At 42.6% G+C, this 26,350-nt stretch overlaps 1 protein-coding gene across 10 annotated transcripts in view; it reads left to right on the top strand.

Annotated features, from left to right (window-relative positions):
• DLGAP2 (DLG associated protein 2) overlaps window positions 1–26,350 on the top strand; it is an 818,859-nt gene that overhangs the window by 719,255 nt on the left and 73,254 nt on the right. For all 10 annotated transcript variants that reach the window (XM_068161340.1, XM_068161339.1, XM_068161338.1 and 7 more), the window contains 2 exons: window positions 10,191–10,338; window positions 20,124–20,343. In XM_068161340.1, coding sequence (XP_068017441.1) covers window positions 10,191–10,338; window positions 20,124–20,343 — 368 coding nt within the window. The remainder of the gene's footprint in view (window positions 1–10,190; window positions 10,339–20,123; window positions 20,344–26,350) is intronic.

Genomic DNA, 26,350 nt, shown 5'->3' with positions numbered 1-26,350 from the left:
GTCCCCAGTGAGCGAGTAAGATTAGATGGCTGTAACATGGATGAGCCAGTCACTGCTGACAGATAGAGGTATTAAGGGTGTTTTGAAATCTGCAGAGGACGGGAGTAGGATAAATGGCCCATTTCTGGCTTCTGTAACGGTGTTTTATGAAGGTCTTGAGCAGGACAGCTCTGAGCTGGGAAATAAGAGGATTCTAGGGAGCAATAAGGATTAGGAGCTGAGTTGGGAAAAAATGAAGGAGAGCTGGTTTTGGGATGTTTTGGTAAAAGTAAATTCTGGGGGTAGAAGAACGGGCTGAGCTATAAGATCATCTACTACAGATCACAAAGTGATCAAAGTGATAGAGCTGTGGTATCTCAGAAATGAAGGTCAAAAATTTTGTTCCTTAACTTATAGAGCAGATGTCGTTTAAGAAGCCAGTATTTAATAATGACACATATGGTGTGTGTTCCATAGTGTTGTTGACAAGCATGAAAGTTCCTTGAGCAACAGATAATGACATCTGAGAGCAATCTCCCCATGGAACTTTGGGATCCATGCCATATATTTTTTTTCTGGATCACATTTATAGAAAGATCATAATTTTTACCATGCATTGACACAATTATCCTAGAAGACACCTTTGAGTACATACCTTAGAAATGAAAATTAATAATTTGTTTTTATCAGGAATATTTTGAAGTATTAATCAAACAGATGTGAAATTGCCTTTACAGCCTAATATGCATAACATCATTTATTTTGCTACAGTCTTGTGAATCAATTTATCTCCAATGGTAAACAAAAAATTATTTAACTATCAGGTCATGTCCAAACTCATCCATCAAGACTCAGCTGATTAGCAGTACCAGGGAATACTGGGCTTCTTTCCTATGAAATTATTGCTGTAAGAATCGTTGATTGTATTTAATGATAGCAATACTTCACAAGGAACTGGTATGTGCATAATGAAATAGTAGGTTGCTGAGCATTACTTAGCAAAGGAGACAGTTATTAAGAGCCAGTTTACATTAATTTGTTTTGAAGTAATTTATAAAATAATCATTAATTTATTATTTAATTCTACTGTCTCTATAATTTCTTAATATGACCCATGTTTTAACGAAGAAACCTCAAACAACTTCTTCACAAACTGTTTCTGAACCTAGAATCCCAGATTTTGCCACCTTGTGACAGAAAATCCACAAGGCACTCATCTAACTGTTTTGAAAAATACTAAATTAACAATACTGGACAGATATAGTAAAGCATATGCAAAGAATCAGAGTGACATGAAGCAGGTGAGTCATCAGCCTGCTTCCTACAGAAAAAAGCAGATTTCATTACATCTGGGAACTAAATATAGATAGGGAGGCTCTACACCACTTCTCTTAATCTGTTTGTCTTCATACTTGTGGGAACAAAAAATGCACTGCTACATGATTTCATGAGATGATTTCATCATCTAAACCCAAATTAGACCCACTATCACTTTGACTGTAATGACAGCAAGGCAGGAGGAGTTCAGGACGAGTGGCCTCCGGAGCTGGGCGATGGGGGCAGGGAGCAGAGTAATGCCCCGGAAATCCATGAGGAATTAGTTCGGGACCTGCTGAGCCACTTGGATATTCACAAGTCCATGGGACCGGATGGGATCCATCCTAGGGTGCTGAGAGAGCTGGCAGATGTGCTAGCTAGGCCACTCTCCATCATTTTCCTCCAGTCCTGGCTCACAGGTGAGGTCCCAGATGACTGGAAACTGGCCAATGCGGTCCCCATCCACAAGAAGGGTCGGATGGAGGAACCTGGAAACTACAGGCCAGTCAGCCTGACCTCAGTGCCAGGGAAAGTGATGGAGCAGATTATCCTGGCGGCAATAACTGCGCACCTGAAGGATGGCCAAGGGCTCGGGTCCAGCCAACATGGATTTAGGAAGGGCAGGTCCTGCCTCTCCAACCTGATCTCTTTCTATGATCAGGTGACCCGTCTGGTGGATGTGGGGAGGCCTGTGGATATGGTCTACCTGGTCTTCAGCAAGGCCTTTGACACCGTCCCCCACAGCAAACTGCTGGCTAAGCTGTCAGCCTGTGGATTGGACCATTACACTCTGTGCTGGGTTAGGAACTGGCTGGAGGGCCGGGCCCAGAGAGTGGTAGTGAACGGTGCCACATCCAGCTGGCGGCCAGTCACCAGTGGTGTCCCCCAGGGATCAGTGCTGGGCCCTGTCCTCTTCAATATATTCATCGATGATCTGGATGAAGGGGTAGAGTCAGTCATCAGCAAGTTTGCAGATGACACCAAGTTAGGGGCAGATGTTAGTCAGTTAGAGGGTAGAAAGGCTCTGCAGAGGGACCTCGACCGACTGGATAGATGGGCAGAGTCCAATGGGATGGCATTCAACAAGTCCAAGTGCCGAGTGCTGCACTTTGGCTACGGTAATCCCATGCAGAGCTACAGGCTGGGGTCAGAGTGGCTGGAGAGCTCCCAAACAGAGAGGGACCTGGGTGTGCTGATCGACAGCCACCTGAATATGAGCCAGCAGTGTGCCCAGGTGGCCAGGAGGGCCAATGGCATCCTGGCCTGCATTAGGAATAGTGTGGCCAGCAGGAGCAGGGAGGTCATAGTGCCCCTGTACTCTGCTTTGGTTAGGCCGCACCTTGAGTACCGTGTCCAGTTCTGGGCCCCTCAGTTTAAGAAGGACATCGAGACACTTGAGCGTGTCCAGAGAAGGGCAACAAGGCTGGTGAGAGGCCTTGAACACAAGCCCTATGAGGAGAGGCTGAGGGAGCTGGGATTGTTTAGCCTGGAGAAGAGGAGGCTCAGGGGTGACCTCATTGCCCTCTACAACTACCTGAAAGGTGGTTGTAGCCAGGAAGGGGTTGGCCTCTTCTCCCAGGCAACTAGCACCAGAACAAGGGGACACAGTCTCAAGCTGCGCCAGGGGAGGTTTAGACTAGAGGTGAGGAGGAAGTTCTTCACCGAGCGAGTCATTTGTCATTGGAATGGGTTGCCCAGGGAGGTGGTTGAGTCATCGTCCCTGGAGGCGTTCAAGAGGGGATTGGCCGTGGCACTTGGTGCCATGGTTTAGTCATGGGGTCTGTGTTAATAGGTTGGACTCGATGATCCTCGAGGTCCTTTCCAACCTAAGTGATACTGTGATACTGTGATACTGTGGCTTAATTAATCTCTGGTCACATGCCTACATCAATCACATACATTTTCATTTTGATTTGAGCAGTTATACCATAGTATCTACATAGTTTACCTCTGTAAAGAAGCTAAAGGATGTTCTATAGAAGGCATTCAGTAAAGGATACACTAAGGAATCAAAACTGTGTCTGTGTTTATCCTGCAGTGGCCAAGTCAGGGAGAACACACAGAAGTGCTTGAGGACAGACCTGGCAAGTGTGAAAGTCAAGGTCTATCATGCCCGTCTGCTCTTGCAGCGGGTGATGGGACTTTGGGTCATCACGTTTGACATCAAAAGACATAGCCACACAGGGAGACGGATCTCAATGCTATTTGGGGTTTGACCTAAGCAATCTTTAAGGTCCCTGTTGTAGGGTTGGGGAAAAGGCCGGGCCTACTCCCCCCCCGTGAGTAGAAGTAAAGAGAGTTGAAAGGGAAAAAAAACCTCACAGCTGCATTAGCAAAGGAGTGGGTGCTGTATATTTACAAAGCAGTTCAGGAAATTGCAGGTTTATGTACAGAATTTACAGCATTTACAATATATACAGAAATATACAACAAAGTAGCACAGAAATGAGAGTTCCCTCCTCTGCTGAGGGAGGGTTCCCCACCCCTGTATCCCCTTCTATCCCCTTTTCCCCAGACAGGGTTAGAAAGAGAGAGAGGAAAAAAAAAAACAGTTCTTAATTGGAAAGCAGTTAATACAGGCCTTGCAGTTTATCAGTTTCAAGGTCAGTTTGGCCGAAAGCCCAGAAAGCTGCGAGCTGCAAGCCACCGAAGGAGTGGAAGACAGACTGACCAGAAAACTGCTGTACTCCCAGTTCAAAATGTGCTTCCCCCAATTTACCAATGAAATTAGTTTAGATCCGTCTTTCGTTTACAAACATCTGACCACAATATTCCCATTCTTAAAGGGACAGCCTCAAACAGTCACAGTCCACCCCTTCTAAACAATTTCATTGGCTGTTCATACTGTCCATCCAATCCAAGACGATATTTAAAGTTTGTGAGTAAAGTTCATAGTCCATTCCAGCTATGCTCAGATGTAGATGATTCAAAAGTCCAAGAAAATCACAAAATGAGAAAAATGGAAAACAGTTCATTTCTTCGCCGACGAAGCAAAGAAAAGGGAAACAGGGAATCTCATGGTCTCTTAGTTGTCTCAGGGATCTCAGGGTTTATGCACCATAGATTCCTCGTTGATTCTTCCTTTGGATGCAATGTAGCTGTACAGCAGTCTGAAATTAAACTCTTTCAGCTAAAGTTAAATTTCTTTGTGGAACACACTGAATTTCACCATTCTCTTGCATTACCCAATAAGTGTGACCCGGACCTTCAGCCGAAACCACTCCTCAGACAGGTTTAGCCTCTCCTGAGGATGAAAATACCCAAACAGTTTTACCTAACAGATTCTTTTCTCTAACAACAGGAACTCTATCACCTTCTACTTTCTGTACCAATTCTGAATGTGCAGGTCCAGCTCGGTTCACTGAACCTCTACTATTTACCAGCCAGGTTGCTTGTGCTAAATGCCTTTCCCAGTTTTTCAAAGATCCACCCCCCATGGCTTTAAGAGTGATCTTCAACAAACTGTTGTAGCGTTCAATCTTCCCTGAAGCTGGTGCATAGTAGGGAATATGGAATATCCACTCAATACCGTGCTCTTTTGCCCTGTTCTTTACAAGGTTGTTCTTGAAATGAGTTCCATTGTCTGATTCAATCCCCTCTGGAATTCCGTGTCTCCACAGGACTTGTCTCTCCAGACCGAGAATGGTGTTGCGTGCAGTTGCATGTGGAACTGGACACGTTTCTAACCATCCAGTGTTTTCCTCTACCATAGTAAGCACGTATTGCTTACCAGAACGAGAACGTGGTAGAGTGATGTAGTCAATCTGCCAAGCTTCACCATACTTGTACTTGGACCATCTGTCACCATATCACAAGGGCTTATGTCGTTTTGCCTGCTTAATAGCAGCACAAATGTCACAGTCATGGATGACTTGTGTGATAGCATCCATGGAAATGTCTATGTGCTGGGTTGAGGCAGCCCCCTTTTCCACCCCTGGCAACAATAAACACTCAGACAAACGGATTGCAAAAGTGATGGAAAGTTTCAATAGAAAGAAGTGAACATTTACAGAAAGCCAAAAGCACAGTGACAAAGAAAAATCCCAAAACAGACCCAGAGAGATCCCATCCCCACCTGAGGGTACACCCAAGACCCCCAGGGCTCCTTCTTCCCCCTCCCACTCCTAGGCTAGTCTCAGCTGGCTAGATCTGAGACTGCTCATCCCCCCATGGCCTTGGGTCTAGCCAGGCCCAAAGCCAGGAGACATCTCCCCAAGTTACGGGCTGACGGACGAGGAAGAAAAGTGCTAGACTCCTCACTGGATCTTATAGTGGTGCAAAGGATTGTGGTATGAAATACTACATAATTTCCTGTGTCCACCCCTCTGGGCTGGACTTCTGGACACAGGAAGTAAACATTGCAGGGGGGCACCCATCTCAAACTGCAACAATCTGTCACGAGCCCATTGCTATGTTGCATCTCTGCCTTGATGTCCTGACGAAGCGAGCCTACCAGGGGACAGGCTCTGCTTGACCTGCTGTTCTCCAATAGGGAAGGGCTGGTGGGAGACGTGATCGTGGGAGGCTCCCTATAGGGTGCAGTGACCACGAGATAGTGAAGTTTTCAATATGCAGGGAGATAGGGAGGAGCACCAACAAACCTTCACCTTGGACTTCCGAAGGGCGAACTTCAGCCTATTTAAAAAAACTTGTCTGCAAAGTCCCCTGGGTACCAGCCCTCATGAACCAAGGGGTTCAGGAGAGTTGGACCTACTTCAAACAGGAGCTCTTGAAGGCACAGGAATTGGCGGTTCCCACATGCCGGAAGGCAAGCCGGCGGGGAAGGCGACCGGCCTGGATGAGCAAGCAGCTCCTGGAGGATTTAAGGGGGAAGAGGAGGCTGTATCACCTTTGGAAGGAGGGGAAGGCTTCTCGAGGTATGTTCAAGGAAGCTGTTAGATTATGTAGGAATAAAATTAGGGAGGCAAAGGCCCAGCTGGAACTGAAGCTGGCCACCTCAGTCAAAGATAATAAAAAGCATTTTTATAAATATATTAACAATAAGAAGAGGGGCAGGAAGAACCTGCACTCCCTGGTGGACCTGGAGGGGAACGCGGTGACTGAGGATGAGGAGAAAGCTGAGGTCCTGAACACCTTCTTTGCCTCAATTTTTAACAGCAAGGCAGGAGTTCAGGACGAGTGGCCTCCTGAGCTGGGCGATGGGGTTGGGGAGCAGTGTAATGCCCCGGAAATCCATGAGGAATTAGTTCACGACCTGCTGAGCCACTTGGATATTCACAAGTCCATGGGACCGGATGGGATCCATCCTAGGGTGCTGAGAGAGTTGGCAGATGTGCTAGCTAGGCCACTCTCCATCATTTTCCTCCAGTCCTGGCTCACAGGTGAGGTCCCAGATGACTGGAAACTGGCCAACGTGGTCCCCATCCACAAGAAGGGTCGGATGGAGGAACCTGGAAACTACAGGCCGGTCAGCCTGACCTCAGTGCCAGGGAAAGTGATGGAGCAGATTATCCTGGCGGCAATAACTGCACACCTGAAGGATGGCCAAGGGCTCAGGTCCAGCCAACATGGGTTCAGGAAGGGCAGATCCTGCCTCTCCAACCTGATCTCTTTCTATGATCAGGTGACCCGCCTGGTGGATGTGGGGAGGCCTGTGGATGTGGTCTACCTAGACTTCAGCAAGGCCTTTGACACCGTCCCCCACAGCAAACTGCTGACTAAGCTGTCAGCCTGTGGATTGGACCATTACACTCTGTGCTGGGTTAGGAACTGGCTGGAGGGCCGGGCCCAGAGAGTGGTAGTGAACGGTGCCACATCCAGCTGGAGGCCAGTCACCAGTGGTGTCCCCCAGGGATCAGTGCTGGGCCCTGTCCTCTTCAATATATTCATCAATGATCTGGATGAAGGGGTAGAGTCAGTCATCAGCAAGTTTGCAGATGACACCAAGTTAGGGGCAGATGTTAGTCAGTTAGACGGTAGAAAGGCTCTGCAGAGGGACCTCGACTGACTGGACAGATGGGCAGAGTCCAATGGGATGGCATTCAACAAGTCCAAGTGCCAAGTGCTGCACTTTGGCTACGGCAATCCCATACAGAGCTATAGGCTAGGGTTGGAGTGGCTGGAGAGCTCCCAAACAGAGAGGGACCTGGGTGTGCTGATCGACAGCCACCTGAATATGAGCCAGCAGTGTGCCCAGGTGGCCAGGAGGGCCAATAGCATCCTGGCCTGCATTAGGAATAGTGTGGCCAGCAGGAGCAGGGAGGTCATAGTGCCCCTGTACTCTGCTCTGGTTAGGCCGCACCTTGAGTACTGTGTCCAGTTCTGGGCCCCTCAGTTTAAGAAGGACATCGAAACACTTGAGCGTGTCCAGAGAAGGGCAACAAGGCTGGTGAGAGGCCTTGAACACAAGGCCTATGAGGAGAGGCTGAGGGAGCTGGGATTGTTTAGCCTGGAGAAGAGGAGGCTCAGGGGTGACCTCATTGCCCTCTACAACTACCTGAAAGGTGGTTGTAGCCAGGAGGGGGTTGGCCTCTTCTCCCAGGCAACCAGCACCAGAACGAGGGGACACAGTCTCAAGCTGCACCAGGGGAGGTTCAGACTCGAGGTGAGGAGGAAGTTCTTCACCGAGTGAGTCATTCGGCATTGGAACCGGTTGCCCAGGGAGGTGGTTGAGTCATCGACCCTGGAGGCGTTCAAGGGGAGATTGGACGTGGCACTTGGTGCCATGGTTTAGTCATGGGGTCTGTGTTGATAGGTTGGACTCGATGATCCCCGAGGTCCTTTCCAACCTAAGTGATACTGTGATACTGTGATACTGTGAATCATGAGCCCACCGAGCTAAGAATATCTTACCTCGGTGTTTCCAGTCGAGATCAAAATTAGAGTCCATGTCTACTTGAGAAACTCTTGCAGCTAGATCTGCCTGATGGTTGTGTTGCTGTTCCTCAGTAGCTTTGCTCTTAGGAATGTGAGCATCAATGTGTCTCATTTTCACTGGAATTCTCTCGATTCGATCAGCAATGTCCTGCCACAGGTCGGCTGCCCAAATGGGTTTTCCTTTTCTCTGCCAACCACTCTTCTTCCAGTTCTTTAGCCAACCCCATAGAGCATTGGCTACCATCCATGAGTCGGTGTAGAGATAAAGCTTTGGCCATCTCTCACGTTCAGCTACATCGAGAGCTAGCTGGACAGTTTTACTTCTGCAAATTGACTGGATTCTCCTTCTCCATCCTTTGCCTCTGCAACTCGGCATGTTGGACTCCACACTGCAGACTTCCACCTTCGCTTGTTTCCAACAAGATGACAGGAACCATCTGTGAACAAAGCATATTCTTAATTGGAAAGCAGTTTTTAATTGGAAAGCAGTTAATACAGGCCTTGCAGTTTTTCAGTTTCAAGGTCAGTTTGGCCGAAAGCCCTGAAAGTTGCGAGCTGCATGCCACCGAAGGAGGGGAAGACAGACTGACCAGAAAACTGCTGTACTCCCAGCTCAAAAGGCGCTTCCCCCCAATCTACCAATTAAATTAGTTTAGATCCGTCTTTCGTTTACAAACATCTGACCAGATTATTCCCTTTCTTAAAGGGACAGCCTCAAACGGTCACAGTCCCTTCTGAGTCAAACTATTATGTGATTCTATTTGCTTCTCTAGTTGGAGACATTAAAAAAAGATGAGATTTCTCTCTGAGTGCTCCTCAGAGATTTCAGGCAGCCCAAACTCAGGTCAAGCCCATTCAGTGAGGAAGGCTTAGTCTTTCCTCAAGCCCCAGACTATGTTTGTGCTCAATGTTTAATAAATATGATCTAAGAAACAAGGTCCTGGTTTATGCCTCATTTTGCACCAGGAGTTGAACCTGTGGCTTTCTCATTCACTGAGTGGTCTGATGCTTCCAGAGAGGAAGATTCTCCCTTTACAGGGAAATTCCTGACAGCTTGGACATGTGTCACAGCCACTGCTGGACTGAGTAACTGCCAGCTCAGCTTGAAATAACTGTATTGCCAATCCTGAGAGACTTTCAACTGGCACAAATTTATCATTCCCAGAAACTGTGTTTTTATTAAAGCTACCTTTAAGGAATAATTATAAAAACTACCTATTTACCAGATGAAATGCAACATTTTCTGAATCATTAAGTAGTTTATGCACTGATGTCTAGAAGTGAGTCTTACATGACTTTTTAAATCTGATTTTGGTAAACCTTGTTTGCAATTTTCATTTAATTATTTTTTTTTTAACTAGAAGCAAAATATTATCCTTAGAGTTTTTATTTGTCCTGGAATGATAGATAACCTGTATATTTAATATAAAACATGAAGACTAACATTTTCTTGTCGTGAATTTGTACTGAAAGGGGCTTATTGCAATATTAAGGTCCCAGACCTCCAAAGTCGGAGATGTGTTGCAAGAAAAGCATTTACAAAGCTTCAAGAAGTTTCTCCAAGTTCTTTATTAATCTATTTCTTTTAGCTGAGCATGGGATATTTTGATCTTTTGTAAAAAGCTATCAATCCTTTGAAGATAAAAGGTCTCTTGATGCAAAACACCCTGAAGAAAATCAGATGATAAGTAATAGATTTTATCTATAAAGGAAGATTTTTAGTTACTTTGGTTTGTGCTTTAGCTCTGGTTCTTGTTCCTTTTGACCTAGATATCCTCTTTTAGTAAAGTTCAGCATTAATAGCCAGGAGGAATTATGATGTCTGAATGCTGCAAAGACTGCAAATTTCATATCATCTAGGTAGTAGAATTGCAGATTCTCTGTTTGTGCTAACGTGTATGACTGCAACAGATCTATGACGCTTTATATAGAGAGAGGGATTTGGACCCTGAGGAATTAATTTGTGAATCTCGTAGAAATGACTGTCTTAAGTGTCCTAACTGATTCCATCTTTAATTTTACACTCTTTCCCTTTTTTCTTCCTCTTTTCTTTGCAGTCAGAGCTACCTTCAAACTGCAAGTGACATGCCTGGGGGTCACAACCTGGATCCCTCTGCAAACTACAATTCCCCAAAATTTCGCTCAAGGAATCAGAGCTATATGAGAGCAGTGAGCACACTCAGTCAGGCCAGCTGTGTTAGTCAGGTGGGAAATGCTTGTTATTACTTTTCTTATGGGTTAATCACAGATGCAAGAGTTCTTACTAGTGGATGATTTTAGGTTTTGTTTATTTTTAAAGTAAAATCAAACTGAAGATGCTAATTGTCAAAGTAATTCAGTTCTGAGGGATGTAACTTTTCTTTTTTTTAAGAAAAATCACTGAACACTGGAAGCAAAGAGAAACTGTCATACATTATATTTTCGATTTATTTCTCATGAAAAATATGAATGCTGGCACTTTAATTTTCAGTCTATGTTAAATATTTAAATGTTAAGAAGGTTCAGACTGAGCATAAGGGGTACGCTCCTACACTACTTCTCCTCTGAAGATACCTATTTTGATTGTGGTTAATGTGGGTTGCCAGATTAAGATATAGATTGAAATACTTATGCTCCAAAAGAGCACTGATTCATCTCTAAACTCAACACCTCACTCTGCTTGGGTGAAACAATAAGTTCCATCAATCATTTTGTGTAAGAGGACTTCTGTAAAGAGACGTTTTCTTCCATCCTACTGGTCCTACGTTGGTTAGTTAGTACTAATTCATGCTGAAGTGAGAGCAGAATCAGGCCTGAAGTGCAAGCAGCCTCACGAAGTATGTGCATGTTCTGTTTATCGAAGGACATTATGTAACATTTCCAATGTTTCTAATGTTCATTGATCCTGACATTTCTTTCCTGTGTTGCTTCATGACCGGCAGGCCCTGCTCTCTTATCAGATGTTACTATATTTTCCTTTGACCATTAAGTGAGGCACTGTAGGGTAGAGAAGCTTATTATACACAATAGTTATGTTTTTAAAAAATCATTTAAAAGCATTTTAACATTAATTCACATTCAATTTGTATTGCATGGCTATTCAGGTCTGGATTCAACTTGTCTAACCTGAGGCTTTTAACTGAGGCAACAACTAAAGCTTCCTCTGTAATTAATGGAGTGAAAGAGTTTCTTCCAGGACAGTGCACATCCCAAGAGGGCTGAGAGGCCTCTGGAAATGCCTGTCAGTCTCCACTGACTGTGGGGACTTCGGAGGGCCTAGTCATCTGACTAATGCCCTTCAGTCAAATCCTTTATGTGGGATAAATCTAAATATAATCTTATACAGCACATATCAGACTTAGAAATTAGTCAGTCATTTCCCAAACTTTTTATTGTTTTTCAAAGCTCCCTTGTAAAACTTCTCCCCATTATTCTCATGCCTTGATTTTCATTACCCTGATTTGATTATTTCCTATTTTTATTGCATTCTGGTTTTGGGAAAGTTTCACCAGACTTAAATTCTGTATTCTAAACAAGTGCTGTTGGCTGTCACTTAACAATGTTATAACAAAGAACTATTTCAACATCTTCTGCCCCTTTGACCATGTCTGTGTATGGAGATGTTCACTGGGCTGTCCATAATAATTAATTGGCTTCAACTCTGGTTAAAATTTTTCATTCCGGTGTTCATTACCTGGAAAGATGCCCACAATAAATTTAATTTGCAGGTAGATTGCTCAATTGCCCAGACTAACTGCAATTGTTGGATATAGTTCCTTACTTTCTTCCTCAGGCTTCATTAACCTATGTGATTTTGTGTCAACCACATATGTCCTACCTCATGGTCCAGCTGTTTCCAGACCAGTAATAAATGAATTTAATAAGTACTACGCAAAGCAAATGTATTAAAATTCTGAACGTTTGCCACTATCCGTCTTTTTCCATGACATCATCATCTCCTTGACCCACCTACATAACAGCAGTTTGTGTGATTCATGACAATTTTAATGCTCTTATTTGTTTGCTTTGTGAGACCCTTCCTTTTTAATTCTTGACCAATGGTAAAGAAAGATGCTGGGTTCCATGGTTAATATTTTTAATCTAAGTTTAGAAAACTTTTATTTTTGTCATGGGTTTGAGAGGAAGGCCCAGCCTTCTCCCCCCCCACAAAGTGAAGGAAAAAAAAATAACCACAGCTAGCCACAGCTGGAGGAGCAAAAGGAATGCTATATTTACAAGAAGTTTCAGGGAATGCAGAGTATATATACACAATTTACAGTATTTACAATATATACACAGAAATATACAGCAAAGAAATACAGGAACGAAATTTCCCCCCCTTTCTGGAGGAGGGTTCCCCCTCCCTGTACCCCATTCTCTCCCCTTTTTCCCCAAAGAGGGTTAGAAAGAGAGAAAAAAAGCAATTGTTAATAGAAGCAGTTATAAATTAGTAGGCCAATCTTATCTGTCCAAGGTCAGTGTGGCAGAGAGCCTAGAAGTGGATGAGCTGCAAAAAGGGAGTAGGAAAGAGCAAAGTGAAGAAAATCACAGCGACACTCAAAACTTAAGGTTGCATTCTATCAATCTACCAATGAAATTCATTTAGACCTGTCTTTTGTTTATAAAACATTCAGCCACAGTGTCCCTTTCTTAAAGGGACAGCCTCAAACGGTCACAGTCCACCCCTTCTAAACAATTTCATTGACTGTTCATACTGTCCATCCAATCCAAGACAATATTTACAGCTCGTAAGTAAAGTTCATAGTCCATTCCAGCTATACTCAGCTGTAGATGATTCAAAAAGTCCAAGAAAATCAGAAAATGAGAAAAATGGGAAAACAGCTTATCTCTTCACCGACGAAGCAAAGAAAAGGGAAACAAGGATTCTCAGGGTCTCTTAGTTGACTCAGGGCTCTCAGGGTTCGTGCACCGTAGATTCCTCGTAGATTCTTCCTTTGGACGTGATGTAGCTGAACAACAGTTTTAAATTTAACTCTTTCAGCTAAAGTTAAATTTCTTTGTGGAATGCACTGAATTTCACCATTCTCTTGCATTACCCAATAAGTTTGGCCCGGACCTTCAGCTGAAACCACCCCTCGGACAGGTTTAGCCTCTCCTGAGGGTGAAAATACCCAAAGAGTTTTACCTAACAGAATGAGAACAAGTAGAGTGATGTAGTCAATCTGCCAAGCTTCACCATACTTGTACTTGGACCATCTGTCACCATACCACAAGGGCTTAATTCTCTTTGCCTGCTTAATATCAGCACAAATGTCACAGTCATGGATGACTTGTGTGATAGCATCCATGGAAATGTCTATGGATCTGTCACGAGCCTATCGGAATGTTGCATCTCTGCCTTGATGTCCTGACGAATCATGAGCCCACCAAGCTAATATCTCACCTCGGTGTTTCCAGTCGAGATCAAGATTAGAGTCCATGTCTACTTGAGAAACTCTTGCAGCTAGATCTGCCTGATGGTTGTGTTGCTGTTCCTCAGTAGCTTTGCTCTTAGGAATGTGAGCATCAATGTGTCTCACCTTCACTGGAATTCTCTTGACTCGATCAGCAATGTCCTGACACAGGTTGGCTGCCTCAGCCTACCACTCTTCTTCCATTTCTTTAGCCAACCCCATAGAGCATTGGCTACCATCCATGAGTCGGTGTAGAGATAAAGCTTTGGCCATCTCTCACGTTCAGCTACGTTGAGAGCTAGCTGGACAGTTTTACTTCTGCAAATTGACTGGATTCTCCTTCTCCATACTTTGCCTCTGCAACTCGTCATGTTGGACTCCACACTGCAGACTTCCACCTCCGCTTGTTTCCAACAAGACGACAGGAACCATCTGTGAACAAAGCGTATTTCTTTTCATCATCAGAAAGGTCATTGTAAGGAGGAGCTTCCTCAGCATGAGTTACTTTCTCCTCTGGAGGTTTAGCACAGTTGATACCTTCAGGCCAACTTGAGATCACCTCCACTAGACCAGGTCTTTCAAGATTTCCCATTCAAGCTCTCTGTGTTATCAGAGCCATGCACTTAGACCATGTTGAGTCTGTGGCATGATGTGGTGTGGAGCCTTTGCCTTAATCTGGGAGCTAAGAGAAGTTGTGATTCAGTTCCAATTACTTCAGAAGATGCTTTTACTCCTTCATAGGCAGCTAGAATTTCTTTCTCTGTTGGAGTATAATTAGCCTCTGAACCTCTATAACCTCGACTCCAGAAACCAAGAGGTCGTCCACGTGTCTCACCTGGAGCTTTCTGCCACAAACACCAGGTTGGACCATTGTCACATGCAGCCGTGTACAAAATGTTCTTAATGTCTGGACCATCTCGGACAGGTCCCAGACCCATTGCTTGAATTACCTCTTGCTTTATCTGGTCAAAGGCTGCTTGTTGTTCAGGTCCCCAGTGGAAATTGTTTCTCTTTCAAGTCACATCATACAGAGGTTTCACAATCTGACTGTATAAAGGAGTGTGCAGTCTCCAAAATCCCACTATCCCCAAGAAACGTAGGGTCTCTTGCTTGTTTGTGGGATTTGCCATGGCAGAGACTCTATTTACCACATCCACTGGAATGTGTCGACGTCCATCCTGCCACCGCACTCCCAGAAACTGAATCTCTGTGGTAGGTCCTTTCACCTTGTCTCGCTTGATGGCAAAACCTGCATTCAGAAGAATGTCCATGATTTTGTTACCTTTCTCGAAGACTTCCTCAGCAGTTTTACCCCAGACGATGATATCATTGATGAACTGGATGTGTTCTGGAGCACCACCTTTCTCCAGAGCATCGTGGATTACTGCATGACAGATGCTTGAGCTGTGGATCCAGCCCATTGGCAATCTGTTGAAAGTGTACTGGATCCCTCTCCAGGTGAAAGCAAACTGAGGCCTGCATTCCTCTGCTATGGGAATAGAGAAAAATGCATTAGCAATGTCTATGGTAGCATACCATTTGGCCTCTTTGGATTCCAGCTCATACTGTAGCTCCATCATGTCTGGTACTGCTGCACTCATAGGTGGTGTCACTTCATTCAGGGCTTGGTAGTCGACCGTCAGACGCCAGTCTTCATTCTGGTTTCGCACAGGCCACACTGGACTGTTGAAAGGTGAATGATTTTTACTGATGACTTTCTGACTCTCCAGCTGACGAATGAGATTCTGAATGGGCAACAAAGAGTCACGGTTGGTTCTGTATTGTCTGTGATGCACAGTCTGAGAAGCAACCGGCAATTTAATGTCCTGTATCTTGTGTTGTCCCACAACTGCAGATTCATCAGAAAGCTCAGGTCTAGCAGACAGCTTCAATTTTTGTCCATCAATTTCTACAGAAGCAACTCCAAAAGCCCATTTGTAACCTCTAGGGTCTTTGAAACGCCCTTCTCTCAGAAAATCCCTTCCCAAAATACAAGGTGCATCAGGTCTGGTCACAACTGTATGCTTCCTCCATTGTTTACCAGTTAAACTTATATTAACCTCCACCTTACTTAACTCTTGATATCCACCAGTGACTCCCAAAATAGTTATAGACTCTGATCCCTGATAATTTGATGGTATTAGGGTGCACTGAGCTCCTGTGTCAACCAAGGCCCTGTACTTCCGAAATTGTGAAGTGCCAGGCCACTGGATGTACACATCCCAATGGATTCTATTATCTCTGTTATCCCTCTCCTCCCCCTGGTGGGAGGCAGGGCACCCCTAGTTATGGGGAACATGCCCACATGTGCATTGAGCACAGTGTGCAGTGTTAGAACTGGATCCACTGTTGGAGCTACTAGAGTTGTTCTGGGGAACTGTGGAACTAACAGCTACCCGTCTGATATTGATTCCTCTGGTTCTGCCACTTTGCAATTCCCTTAGTCTCCTGAAAAGATTAGAAGTTGGTTGGCCATCCCAGCGGTTCATGTTCTCACCAAACTGATCACGCAGAGTTATCCAAATAATCCTACGTGATTGCCTCGGTGGTCTATTTTGATTTGATCTGTTTTGGAATGATCTCCTTGGAGGATGTGTATTCCTCACAGATGAAACTCGTATCCACCAGGAGGAAGATTTAGAATTATTTCTTTGTGCCAATTGGGATATGGAATCTTTCAGCTCTTTCATGCTCAATTTTTCCAGACAGAGTTTCAATGGCTGAAACCAAAGAAACACGTGTCATGCTATCCTCCAATTGTCTCATTTGATCACTGAATTGGCCAACCGTAGGAGAAGCTCCACCATAATTTCTTGACACAATTCTGCTTGCCAGAATGTTTGCATAATTAGAAGGAGCAAGTTTGATTATCCTTTTAGCAAGACCAGTACCCACAGGAATGTCATTAGGATTCAGAGTTTCATGTTCACCATAGAGTATCTCTCTAACAGCAAATTCTCTCAAGCGCTTAATTCCCTCATCTATGGTAGTCCAGGGTTTAGGATTCCATGGAAGATCATCTTGGGAAGGGTATCGCAGGGCGACTTCCTTTAAAAGGCGTATCCACAGATTAACCTTACCGAGAACCCTGCCTAGATGTCTATCTATTCCATTATCCCTCGAGAGAGTTCCTAACTGAGCTGCTGACTTGTCTCCAACCATTAGAGCTGGAGCACCTGTATCATCACATCTACTAAGCAAGCTAGAACTGGCTCCTTATCTGCTCTGGTGTAATCTTTATGGACATTCTTAACTCTTCCCGTGGTGAAGAACATTCGGAAATGTCGTCTCCTTGTCCATCTACCACATCTTCCTCAACTTGTTGTCCCCATAATGCTGCTGTCACTCTTTTAAGGATCTCTTTAAGCTGAGAACCACCACTGCTAGCTCCTGTCCTAGCTGTATCTCTATCCTGTTTTGATCTCACTGACTCAGCTAGATCTTTAAAACAAACCTTCTCTTCCTCCTCAGCAGGATCTTTTCTAGTAGAGGGTCCTTCACCGGGATCAGTCTCCTGCTCTTCTCCTCCATTAGGTCCTGGATCCTCTTTGGCCTTTCCACTTCTAGTCTTTAAAACAGCTACTTGCTTAATTGGAGTTGTGTTTGAATTTACATCCACCTTAACAGAACCTGACAGGTTTTGAGACAGATCAGCTGCTGGGGGAGTGGCTTCCGGTCCCGCTGTGCAAGGAGGCGGAAATGACTGTGCCTTGTTAATGGCCGAAGAAGAAGAAGGAGGAGGAGGAACCACCATGTTGGCAGTTGCCGCCGCCCCTGGTATCTTGCCAGAATCAGCGACAAAACTGTTCAAAGCAGCTTTTCCAATAGACTTTTTAGCTTTCTCTTTAACTGACACACATTCTCCACACTCATCACTGGACGTCTCTGGGGATGACCTAGAGGAATGCCGCTTCTTCTTTGACCTAGGCTTAATAATAAAACACGCTCTGGACACCTTTTTCTCCCGGCGCAAGGAAAACAGCGAATACACATTAATTATCACCGAGAGCAGGATTACACACATCAAATAAATCACCTTTGGATCCCAGCCATCACTTAAAGTTAGTCTTTCCCCTACTGGGATCTTAAACTCCTTAATCTCAATCGGGAGACTGCTAGAGGTCACATTCCTGTATCTCAGTGGCCAGAAAATATCCATACAGCGTCCATACAGGAGCCTCACCCTGTACATAAACCACAAATAAATTTTGTGCATCAAATATTTACCCAGATGATCGACAAGGAGGCCCAGACAATACTTGTAGACCAGAACCAAACATATTGAGAACAGCAATTGCTTAAAAATCCAAAGCACCTTCCTGTTTGCTAGTCTGGTTAGAGCAAGCAATAAATCAAGCTAATTATCCTCAAGCCCCGAGTTGGGCGGCCAAAAAAAAAAATGTCATGGGTTTGAGAGGAAGGTCCAGCCTTCTCCCCCCCCACAAAGTGAAGGAAAAAAAATAACCACAGCTAGCCACAGCCGGAAGAGCAAAAGGAATGCTATATTTACAAGAAGTTTTAGGGAATGCAGGGTATATATACACAGAAATATACAGCAAAGAAATACAGGAATGAAATTTCCCCCCCTTTATGGAGGAGGGTTCCCCCTCCCTGAACCCCATTCTCTCCCCTTTTTCCCCAAAGAGGTTTAGAAAGAGAGAAAAAGAGCAATTGTTAATAGAAGCAGTTATAAATTAGTAGGCCACGCTTATCTGTCCAAGGTCAGTCTGGCAGAGAGCCTAGAAGTGGATGAGCTGCAAAAAGGGAGTAGGGAAGAGCAAAGTGGAGAAAATCTCAGCGACACTCAAAACTTAAGGTTGCATTCTACCAATCTACCAATGAAATTTGTTTAGACCTGTCTTTTGTTTACAAAACATTCAGCCACAGTGTCTCTTTCTTAAAGGCACAGCCTCAAACGGTCACAATTTTTCAATTGGAAATTACCTTAGTTTCAAAGAAGTGATTAGGATTTAAAGTGTTTCTAGACTACATTACCATAAATTTACTGATCTATGATGTATGTAAAATATTTCAGAGTAAGATGCATTTTTTTTAAATCTTTTTGAGATTGCATTAGTCTACTTAGCTTTATTAGAAGCAAATTTTATGAAGGGTAAAGTCATTCGTTTCAGAAGAGATTTAGTAGCTAAAATGTCTTACATGAAATTAAAATATCAGTTATTCATTATCATCAGAAGTTTCATATGAAAATTCCATTTACTTAATCAAGTTCATGAAACATTTGAAACATTTGCACTCACTCTGTTTCCGTGATGAATAATGTACTAGGGACAGTGATGATGAAAAATGCACTTAGCAGCCTTATAGAAAAAGTGATACCAGCTGGATGTGATGTTTAGTGATGCTACAAATTTTATTTGGTATTTATACTGATGCACTCTCTTTTAAAAAAATGTTATCCAGAGGATGTATCAGGCAACCATGCATTTGTCTGTCCAGTGTTAACTTCCTGTTTCATTTTGGATAAAACATCATTTTGAATTATTCAGAAACATTTACAAGTAGTTGGGGCTGAGTTCAGAGAACCTGTTAAAAATTATGTGGGTAGAATTTAGGCAGTCATTTTCAAACTGCAATATACATTTCCCTACTGAGACATTCCCCAAAGGTGGCCAGCCTGCTTAAACCCTAAAAGCTACCTGAAAATGTACAGATCTCCACCATGCTCAGCCTCTAAGACAGGGTCAGCAGATAGAAGCTGGATCCTGCCCAAGCTCTGCAGCAAACTGGAGGTTGGTGCTGAAATCACCCAAGGGGTCAGCCTGGTAGGTGGTACATGTACACACATCTAGGGTACCCCTGTCAATAGGCAGGGTTCCTCAGCACACCTGCTGGCAGAAGTGTCAGACTTCAAATAATGCTGCTGAAGAAAAGCAGCAGTAGTGTCTGCATCACATTTTTCCACAATAGTTGAATGGCTAACCAGAGAATGAGTTTGACTTTGGGCCATTTCCCATCAAAAGGTGGTCCAAGCATTACTTTCTCATCTTGACCACTTTTCACTCTATTTCAGGGAATGGTTATTCTTTCACAGGCTTCATTAGACACAACTCTCAGATGCAGTATTTCTCAAACTATTCAGAAGCATCACCTGCTCTGAAGTTACACATCTTTAGGTGTGAAATACTTACTTGAGCCTTGACACACAGGATAAATGTCCATGAATAGTAACTTTGCTGACAAGTGAGGAACCCAGGCAATCCACATTCACCTTTTGGGGGCTAGTATCAGTATAGCTGATTTCTGTTTTCCTGTCTTGGCAGAGCATGGATTTCCATCAGCACAGAGCAATCTTGTGGATTACTGTTAAATCATGTATTTACAATCCTCTCAATATGCCAAAAGATATTAAATGTAAGATTAGTTGTATAGTGTGTGTGATGTACTTACTATATACATATAAATAACTGATATAAGTTAAAAAAATGTGAGTGTGATCAGGAGGGATTTACTACATTTTAACTATTTGCTAAAACAGTTCTTCATCAATGTACAGGTGTCCATTTGAGATGTTGAGGCCGTGATGATCACAAAAAAGCAAGTCAAAAATCAAATGCATTGTTGTTGTTTATTCAGATGAGTGAAGCAGAGGTTAATGGGCAATTTGAATCGGTGTGTGAATCAGTGTTTAGTGAAGTTGAAGCTCAGGCAATGGATGCCCTTGACCTCCCTGGATGTTTCCGAACAAGAAGCCACAGTTACTTGCGTGCCATTCAGGCAGGCTATTCCCAAGATGATGAATGTATACCTGCGATGGCATCTTCCAACATCACCTCAACTATCAGGTCAACCACAGGTAAGCAAATCTACACTGACCTTTCCAATATTCTGCATGTAAAAATATGTCGTCTTGTTTTGTAAAAGAATGTTTGACCCTGGAAGCAATTTCCCTGTGTAGTGATAATATTTGATACCAGTATTCCTAGGTTTGAACTGCACTGTTGTGGCTATAGCTTTAGATAAGCTCCTTGTGGGTAGATTCCTACAAGCGTAATAGAATGGACCTGGACATTTGGCCTCCATTTCCCATACATACAGTTATTCAGGTGCAAACATAACAGTAAAAGTGCAAACGGTATCATTTAGGTATTGTTAGACATTTAGGTGCTTTTGTCTGTCAAGTAATTAATCTTCTAAATGAAATCAGTTGCACTGATTCACTTTTCACCATTCACTTTTAGGATTTTTTAACATTCTTCTATCAAATTGCATCTCTCTTACTAAGTGCTTAGCAAAGATGATATCTTTATTCATTTTAGAATGTCAGTGTTTAGTATTTGTAGAGAAAAGATTGCACAGACAGCAGTTAAATAATTAAAATTAAATGTAAAAAAATACATATTTGTTAAGTGAACCAAATTCACTTTTACGTTTCAAATATGCTAATGTCAGTTCCTAATTATGATACTGTCCTTAACTCCTACTATGAAATTGCAGTGCATGCTACCCATCTACAAAAGGTAAAAACAGGGCTCAGAATGTGTCATGCAAAAATACTATTTCATTTATTTGCTTGACATATCTGTTGTATAACAGAGCAGTGGGAAGTTAGAAAGGAATTAAGCTGAGATTGAATAATGTAAATTTGCATTCCAGAAGTACCACAAAATGTTTTTCTCTCTTAAGCATGGTATTTTAATTACTATATATAACTTTGTGAAAAAAACAGAAGATGCAGCTCTCAGCATCAGCTCTAGGGATGTTTCCATCCTTTGTTTAATAGAGATGCTATCGTGATATAAAATGAGATTTTATTGCTACTCCAGAGAACAATTTTCATCTTTGTCATACAGTACCACATGATTATTTTGAAGAAACGTTCCATGGCAAAAGCCACAACTGAATATCTGTCTCAGTGTCTGACTCCAAGTACTCAATTGGAATACTTTCAGAATTACTTTCGTTACCAAGCTGATTGGTTTTAACCTATGCTGTTAAACTATATTCTGGATAATCCAAAAATGCTCACTGAAAGGAATTTATTTTCTCTAGAGCAATGAAGCTGAATAATAGAATATGCTTGGGGAAAACAACCAGATTAGGCAGTAAATATGTTTGCATTCCAGTGTTTTCATATCTGTGAAAAATGGTTTGTGTTGATTAGCAGTCTAATTCTTAAATACTCCGGTTTTGAAAACTTTAACCTTCATTTCACCCATGGCTTCTCCCTCATCTCAGAAATCATTTATCAGATAGATTTTCTTGCCCAAATATGTATTCCTTCTTCTTTGTTGTGGTGAAGCAATATTGAAACTGTGAAGAAAAAAGATGCTTTGACATGTTTTCCTGAACCAAAACTGTTTCCAATCCTGCAGACTGTTCTGAGTGTGGTTCTGTATTCAAAATATTCTCTCTGCACCACTGAGCAAATTTGTCCTCAACTTCTGTGTAAGATAAATATTCAAATTAGAAATCTTTATCTGATTTACAGGGAAAGTAAGGATTATATGATTCACTATTAATTGAAAAATTCAGTTACCAAATAACTTCTCATTTTTAAAACCCCAGGAGGACTTCTTCCATATTTCTCTCTTCAGCCCCTGTTGCTTTGGAGAGAGATGCTTCATTTCCTATCATTACTATAATTAAAAAAAATGTTCTTATGTCTGCAAGCCTTCTCTGAAAACTGTAGAAGAAGCTGCCTGAAATGTAAAAATTATGTTAGCAGATATTTGACATTTATACAGGCTTCATTCAAATAAATGTCATAAAGGTCGAAATTTCATGTCAGCCTTCAGTTCTAATTCAGTCTTTTGAATTCCTAGGAAAATTGCATTAATTCCTTTTTTTTTTGTTCTGATATAACAGACTCTTCTTGGCAAAGACACTAAAACAATTTCTTAGAGAATTAACAAGCATTGCAATTCAATTATTACTTGAAATTTTAATGGTATAGGTCGTGACTGTCTCTTATCGATGTTGTAATGCAATTAAATCATAACACACAGGCTTAGCTAAAAGTTAATTCATGTAACATAAAATGTAAATCTAAAATTAAAAAGTAATATTTGATCTATGAATTCAATTACAGAAGTATGGAATATATATTTACAGTTTCCTAAAATGTTCCTAGATGCATTAACAGCTTTCAGAAGGTAGGAAGGTTGCAACTATAATGAATATTATGTGGGACAATATTAATGGACTCTACTAACAGGGTTTTCTAATAGATGTAAAAAGAACTACCAGTACCTAACCTTCTTAAATGTATACAATTTCACAGAGTAAGCCAGTGCTTCTTTGGTAGTATCTCTGGTACTAATGAACACATAACACAGTTTAATTGTTTGTGGAACCAGACTTCTCTATCTGATGGAGACTGCATGACAAGGCATAAGCCACTACCTGTTGCCCCAGGTATAAATGAATGAGAGAAGGGGCAATGCAGAGGAGGCAGCCAGCATTGTTGGCACACTGTATGCTAAAGTGGACTCTGTATGACCTCTACTAATAATCCTATTTCATTGTGGCTAGGGTATTTCTAACCATTCTGTTTCATTTTGTAAAGACATAATGAACCCAGCAAGAAATATTTCATGTTAAAAGCTCTGAATGACAGCATCTGCTTTGTCTCTGAATTGTATCCAGTTGCAGCTGTCATATGCACAGCTGAGAAAACACAGCTCCAGCTGCTGCTGCCGCCTCCCACATTGTCCCTCCATCACAGACAGCATGTAATTTCCTGAATGAGAAGTCGGAGCGCAGTAGTGATCCTAACTACTACTGCCTTTATTACTCTTGAAAACAATGCTTCATTTTTCCAGAAGAGTTCATAAAATCTGGACCACTTTTCCACCTAGTGCCATCTTGCCTCCCTATTTTCTAAGTATGTCTGCATGTATGGTTTCAAGCTGCAGCAGGGGAGATTTAGTCTGGATATTAGGAAGTACTTCACTGAAAGGGTTATCAAACATTGGAACTGTTTGCCCAGGGCAGTGGTGGAATCACTGCTCCTGGAGGTATTTAAGTAGCTGTTGTGGTCTATAAAAAGGATATATTAATGTTCAATAAGCGGAGCGATTAATAAAATATTAATAATTTTATTAATCACAAAAAATCCCACAAAAAAACACTAATCAAAACCTATTTACAGATTCGAGGGGTTTGGTTGTGGAACAGATACCTCACCAGCAGGAACAAGTAACAATTTAAACAATATGTACAAAAATCCAGAAACAATAAACAGCATTTTAAACTATAAAGAAAAGCAACCTCGGCAATGAAGCCGGCAATTGCCCACAATGGGGGGGGGGGGAACGCTAGAATTCCCTAAGGCAACAGACCTTCAGTAGATGCTTATAAAATCACATATTGTAATTACTCACTGATCCTGATACCTCGTGGCATACGTCAAGATCTAGACAAACCAAAATGGCGTTGACCATGTGGAAGCTGCAGGAGCACCGTTTCACTTTCTGTTGGTGTCTGCAGCTTATTACTGAGGTAGGATTTGTTCCCAAAGGATTTGTAGCTGAAAGCTTTGTAGAGAAGAGGTTTCTCGGCTGTAATCCTTTTGTAGCAGCGCTCGCTCCTTTCTCCAGTCAAACAAAACTGTCCTGGGGACTCAGCTCCTCTGGGGTTTCGCCTCTCGGCCCGGCAAGACGCGTGTCTGTCCTCTGGGCTTTACAACGCTGAAAATAGCGAGGGGTCTTTGCTGTCTTGTCTGGGTAAACTGAAATATAGTTCAGCTTCCAAGCGAAGCTTGTGGTTCCTTCCAGAGTGTGGACAATTGCAAGACCATTCTCTGGCTCTTTGGGCTGATACTTATAGATTTCCCGAGGCAATAATGGCCAGTAGCAACACAGATCTAGGGATAAAACCTTGGTATTGCAACCTGTAGAAAGCCTTCTTTCCAAATGTGGCCAAAAGCACACCCACCTGGCTCATTCTGGCTCTGAAACATGTCCATTCAGGACAGTAGCATGTGAACCTGGCACTTAGTGACCATGTTGGGTCAAGGGTTAGAATGGATGATCTTTGAGGTCTCTTCCAAATGGATGCATTCTGTGATTCTGTATGTTTAAAACCACAACATCGTAAGTCCAAATAAGCTATAGAAGGTTGTTTTCTCAATATTATTTGTCTCTAGCCTTTTCTTAATTACTTTTGGGACTCCATGGAATTATCTGGCACTCCTACTCTCTGCAGGAAACATACCATTTATCTGTGGGAGCACTAGGTGAAACTGAGATAATACTTTGATGCTGTGCCAAGTTGTGTGCTTGTACTGTAAGAATAAATCTTACACTAACAAATGATGAGCCCAGTTCTACACTTGGACACACACACATTATTTTCATTGCTCTGAGTGTATCTGGGGGGAATAATTAGTCTGTAATTCTTTTAAATATATTTAAGTTCTGCTGCTATGCTGACACTGCCATTTAAGAGCAGTGGAAACATGGTGGAAATAGCCAAAGGAGTCAATGGGATGAAGGTGACCCAAGAAGTTCAGCCGAGAATGGCCAAGGAGCCCTGGCATCTGCTGATAAGTCTGGATTTCCCTGAGAAGGAGTGAGGCTGTGCTCATTGGGGCTGCCTGGCCTCTTCAGGCTGATGAGGCATGAAAATAGTTGGGGCAGTAGCCAAGAGCTTTTCATAATTTTCATTCTCCTTGATAGAGATGATCTGCAGAGGCAAAGATAAAAAATGAAGTCACTGCCTTCCATCTATAGTTATTTTAAAAAATTTGTAATGAGTGTTTCTCCCTTGCTCCTGCTTTACATAATTCCTCTGTAATAGATTTGCCAGACAGCTGGTTCTTTCTTCATTAAAAAGCACACTCATTCTCCTTTCCCTAGCAGAGTTTGGCTTCAAAGCTGTGCTGTGGGAACAGTTTTCACAGAGTTTTCTTGGCTTCATTTTCTGTGTGATATTCTGCAGGGGAAAAAAAAAATCACGCAAGGAAGGTGCTTCACTGCTCAGTGTTTGAAGCCTTCCTGACATCACAGAAGCTAACAGGGGCGGAGGTAAATCTCAGCCCAGCTATTTAGCTTGAGGTTGCAAGAGAGTTTTGTCCTCAGATGAGTCTATGTTGCTGGGCAAAGCTCATAGGGTGGGTAAGCCCAGAAGCACCAGTTCATCATGCTTCCTTGTACTTGTAGTAAGAAAGAAGGCAAGATGCCTCTCCTAATAACGCTTCTCCTTGTGTGTTCCTCCATCAATGAAAAAAGCCTCTAAGGAATTTCACAAAAGCTCTGCATGTTTTCAGTCCTGGTTTCTGTTTAGGCCTAAAAAAGAGAGCTGCACTTCAAAATAGCAATAAACTTGTTTACATCAAGTCAGGTCTTGCTTCCGTAGGGACCCTTCTGCGTCTAGAATGTCCATTGGCTGGTAAAGCTATTTCCAAAAATATATTATCAGGCATTTAGGGAGGCAACTTCAGGTGCTTTCACTGCTGTTTTGCGTCATGGCAAGGACATTTTGATTAATACTCGCCACTTACAAATGTACTTCTCATGAGACAGATTATTTTTAACTTGCAAAATTGTCTTTTCTGGGAAGAGTATTAAAATGTACTTGAAATCTTTTTTTCCAGAGGATCAGACAAAATAGAGACATTAAATTTGGTGATATTCCTAGGCCATATGCACACAGAATTAGCCTTTAGCCAGACAGGTTAGCTGATGATGTGGGATTTACCTCCACATCATGTCATCTAAACATAGATGCTTTCATGTAAATGAAATTGTCCAGTACCATATCAGACATCCACATGAGACCTATGAGAGAATTGCATCCTTCTGAACAAGCATCTGTAGGCTAGGCAGGAGGGCCTAGGACCTCTAAAAAGGTATTAGATA

This window comes from Melanerpes formicivorus, unplaced genomic scaffold (assembly GCF_026170545.1).
Source record: "Melanerpes formicivorus ecotype bairdi unplaced genomic scaffold, bMelFor1.0.p_v2 SCAF_57, whole genome shotgun sequence".
NCBI classification, from domain to species: Eukaryota; Metazoa; Chordata; class Aves; order Piciformes; family Picidae; genus Melanerpes; species Melanerpes formicivorus.
This window is presented reverse-complemented; position numbering and strand designations above follow the sequence as displayed.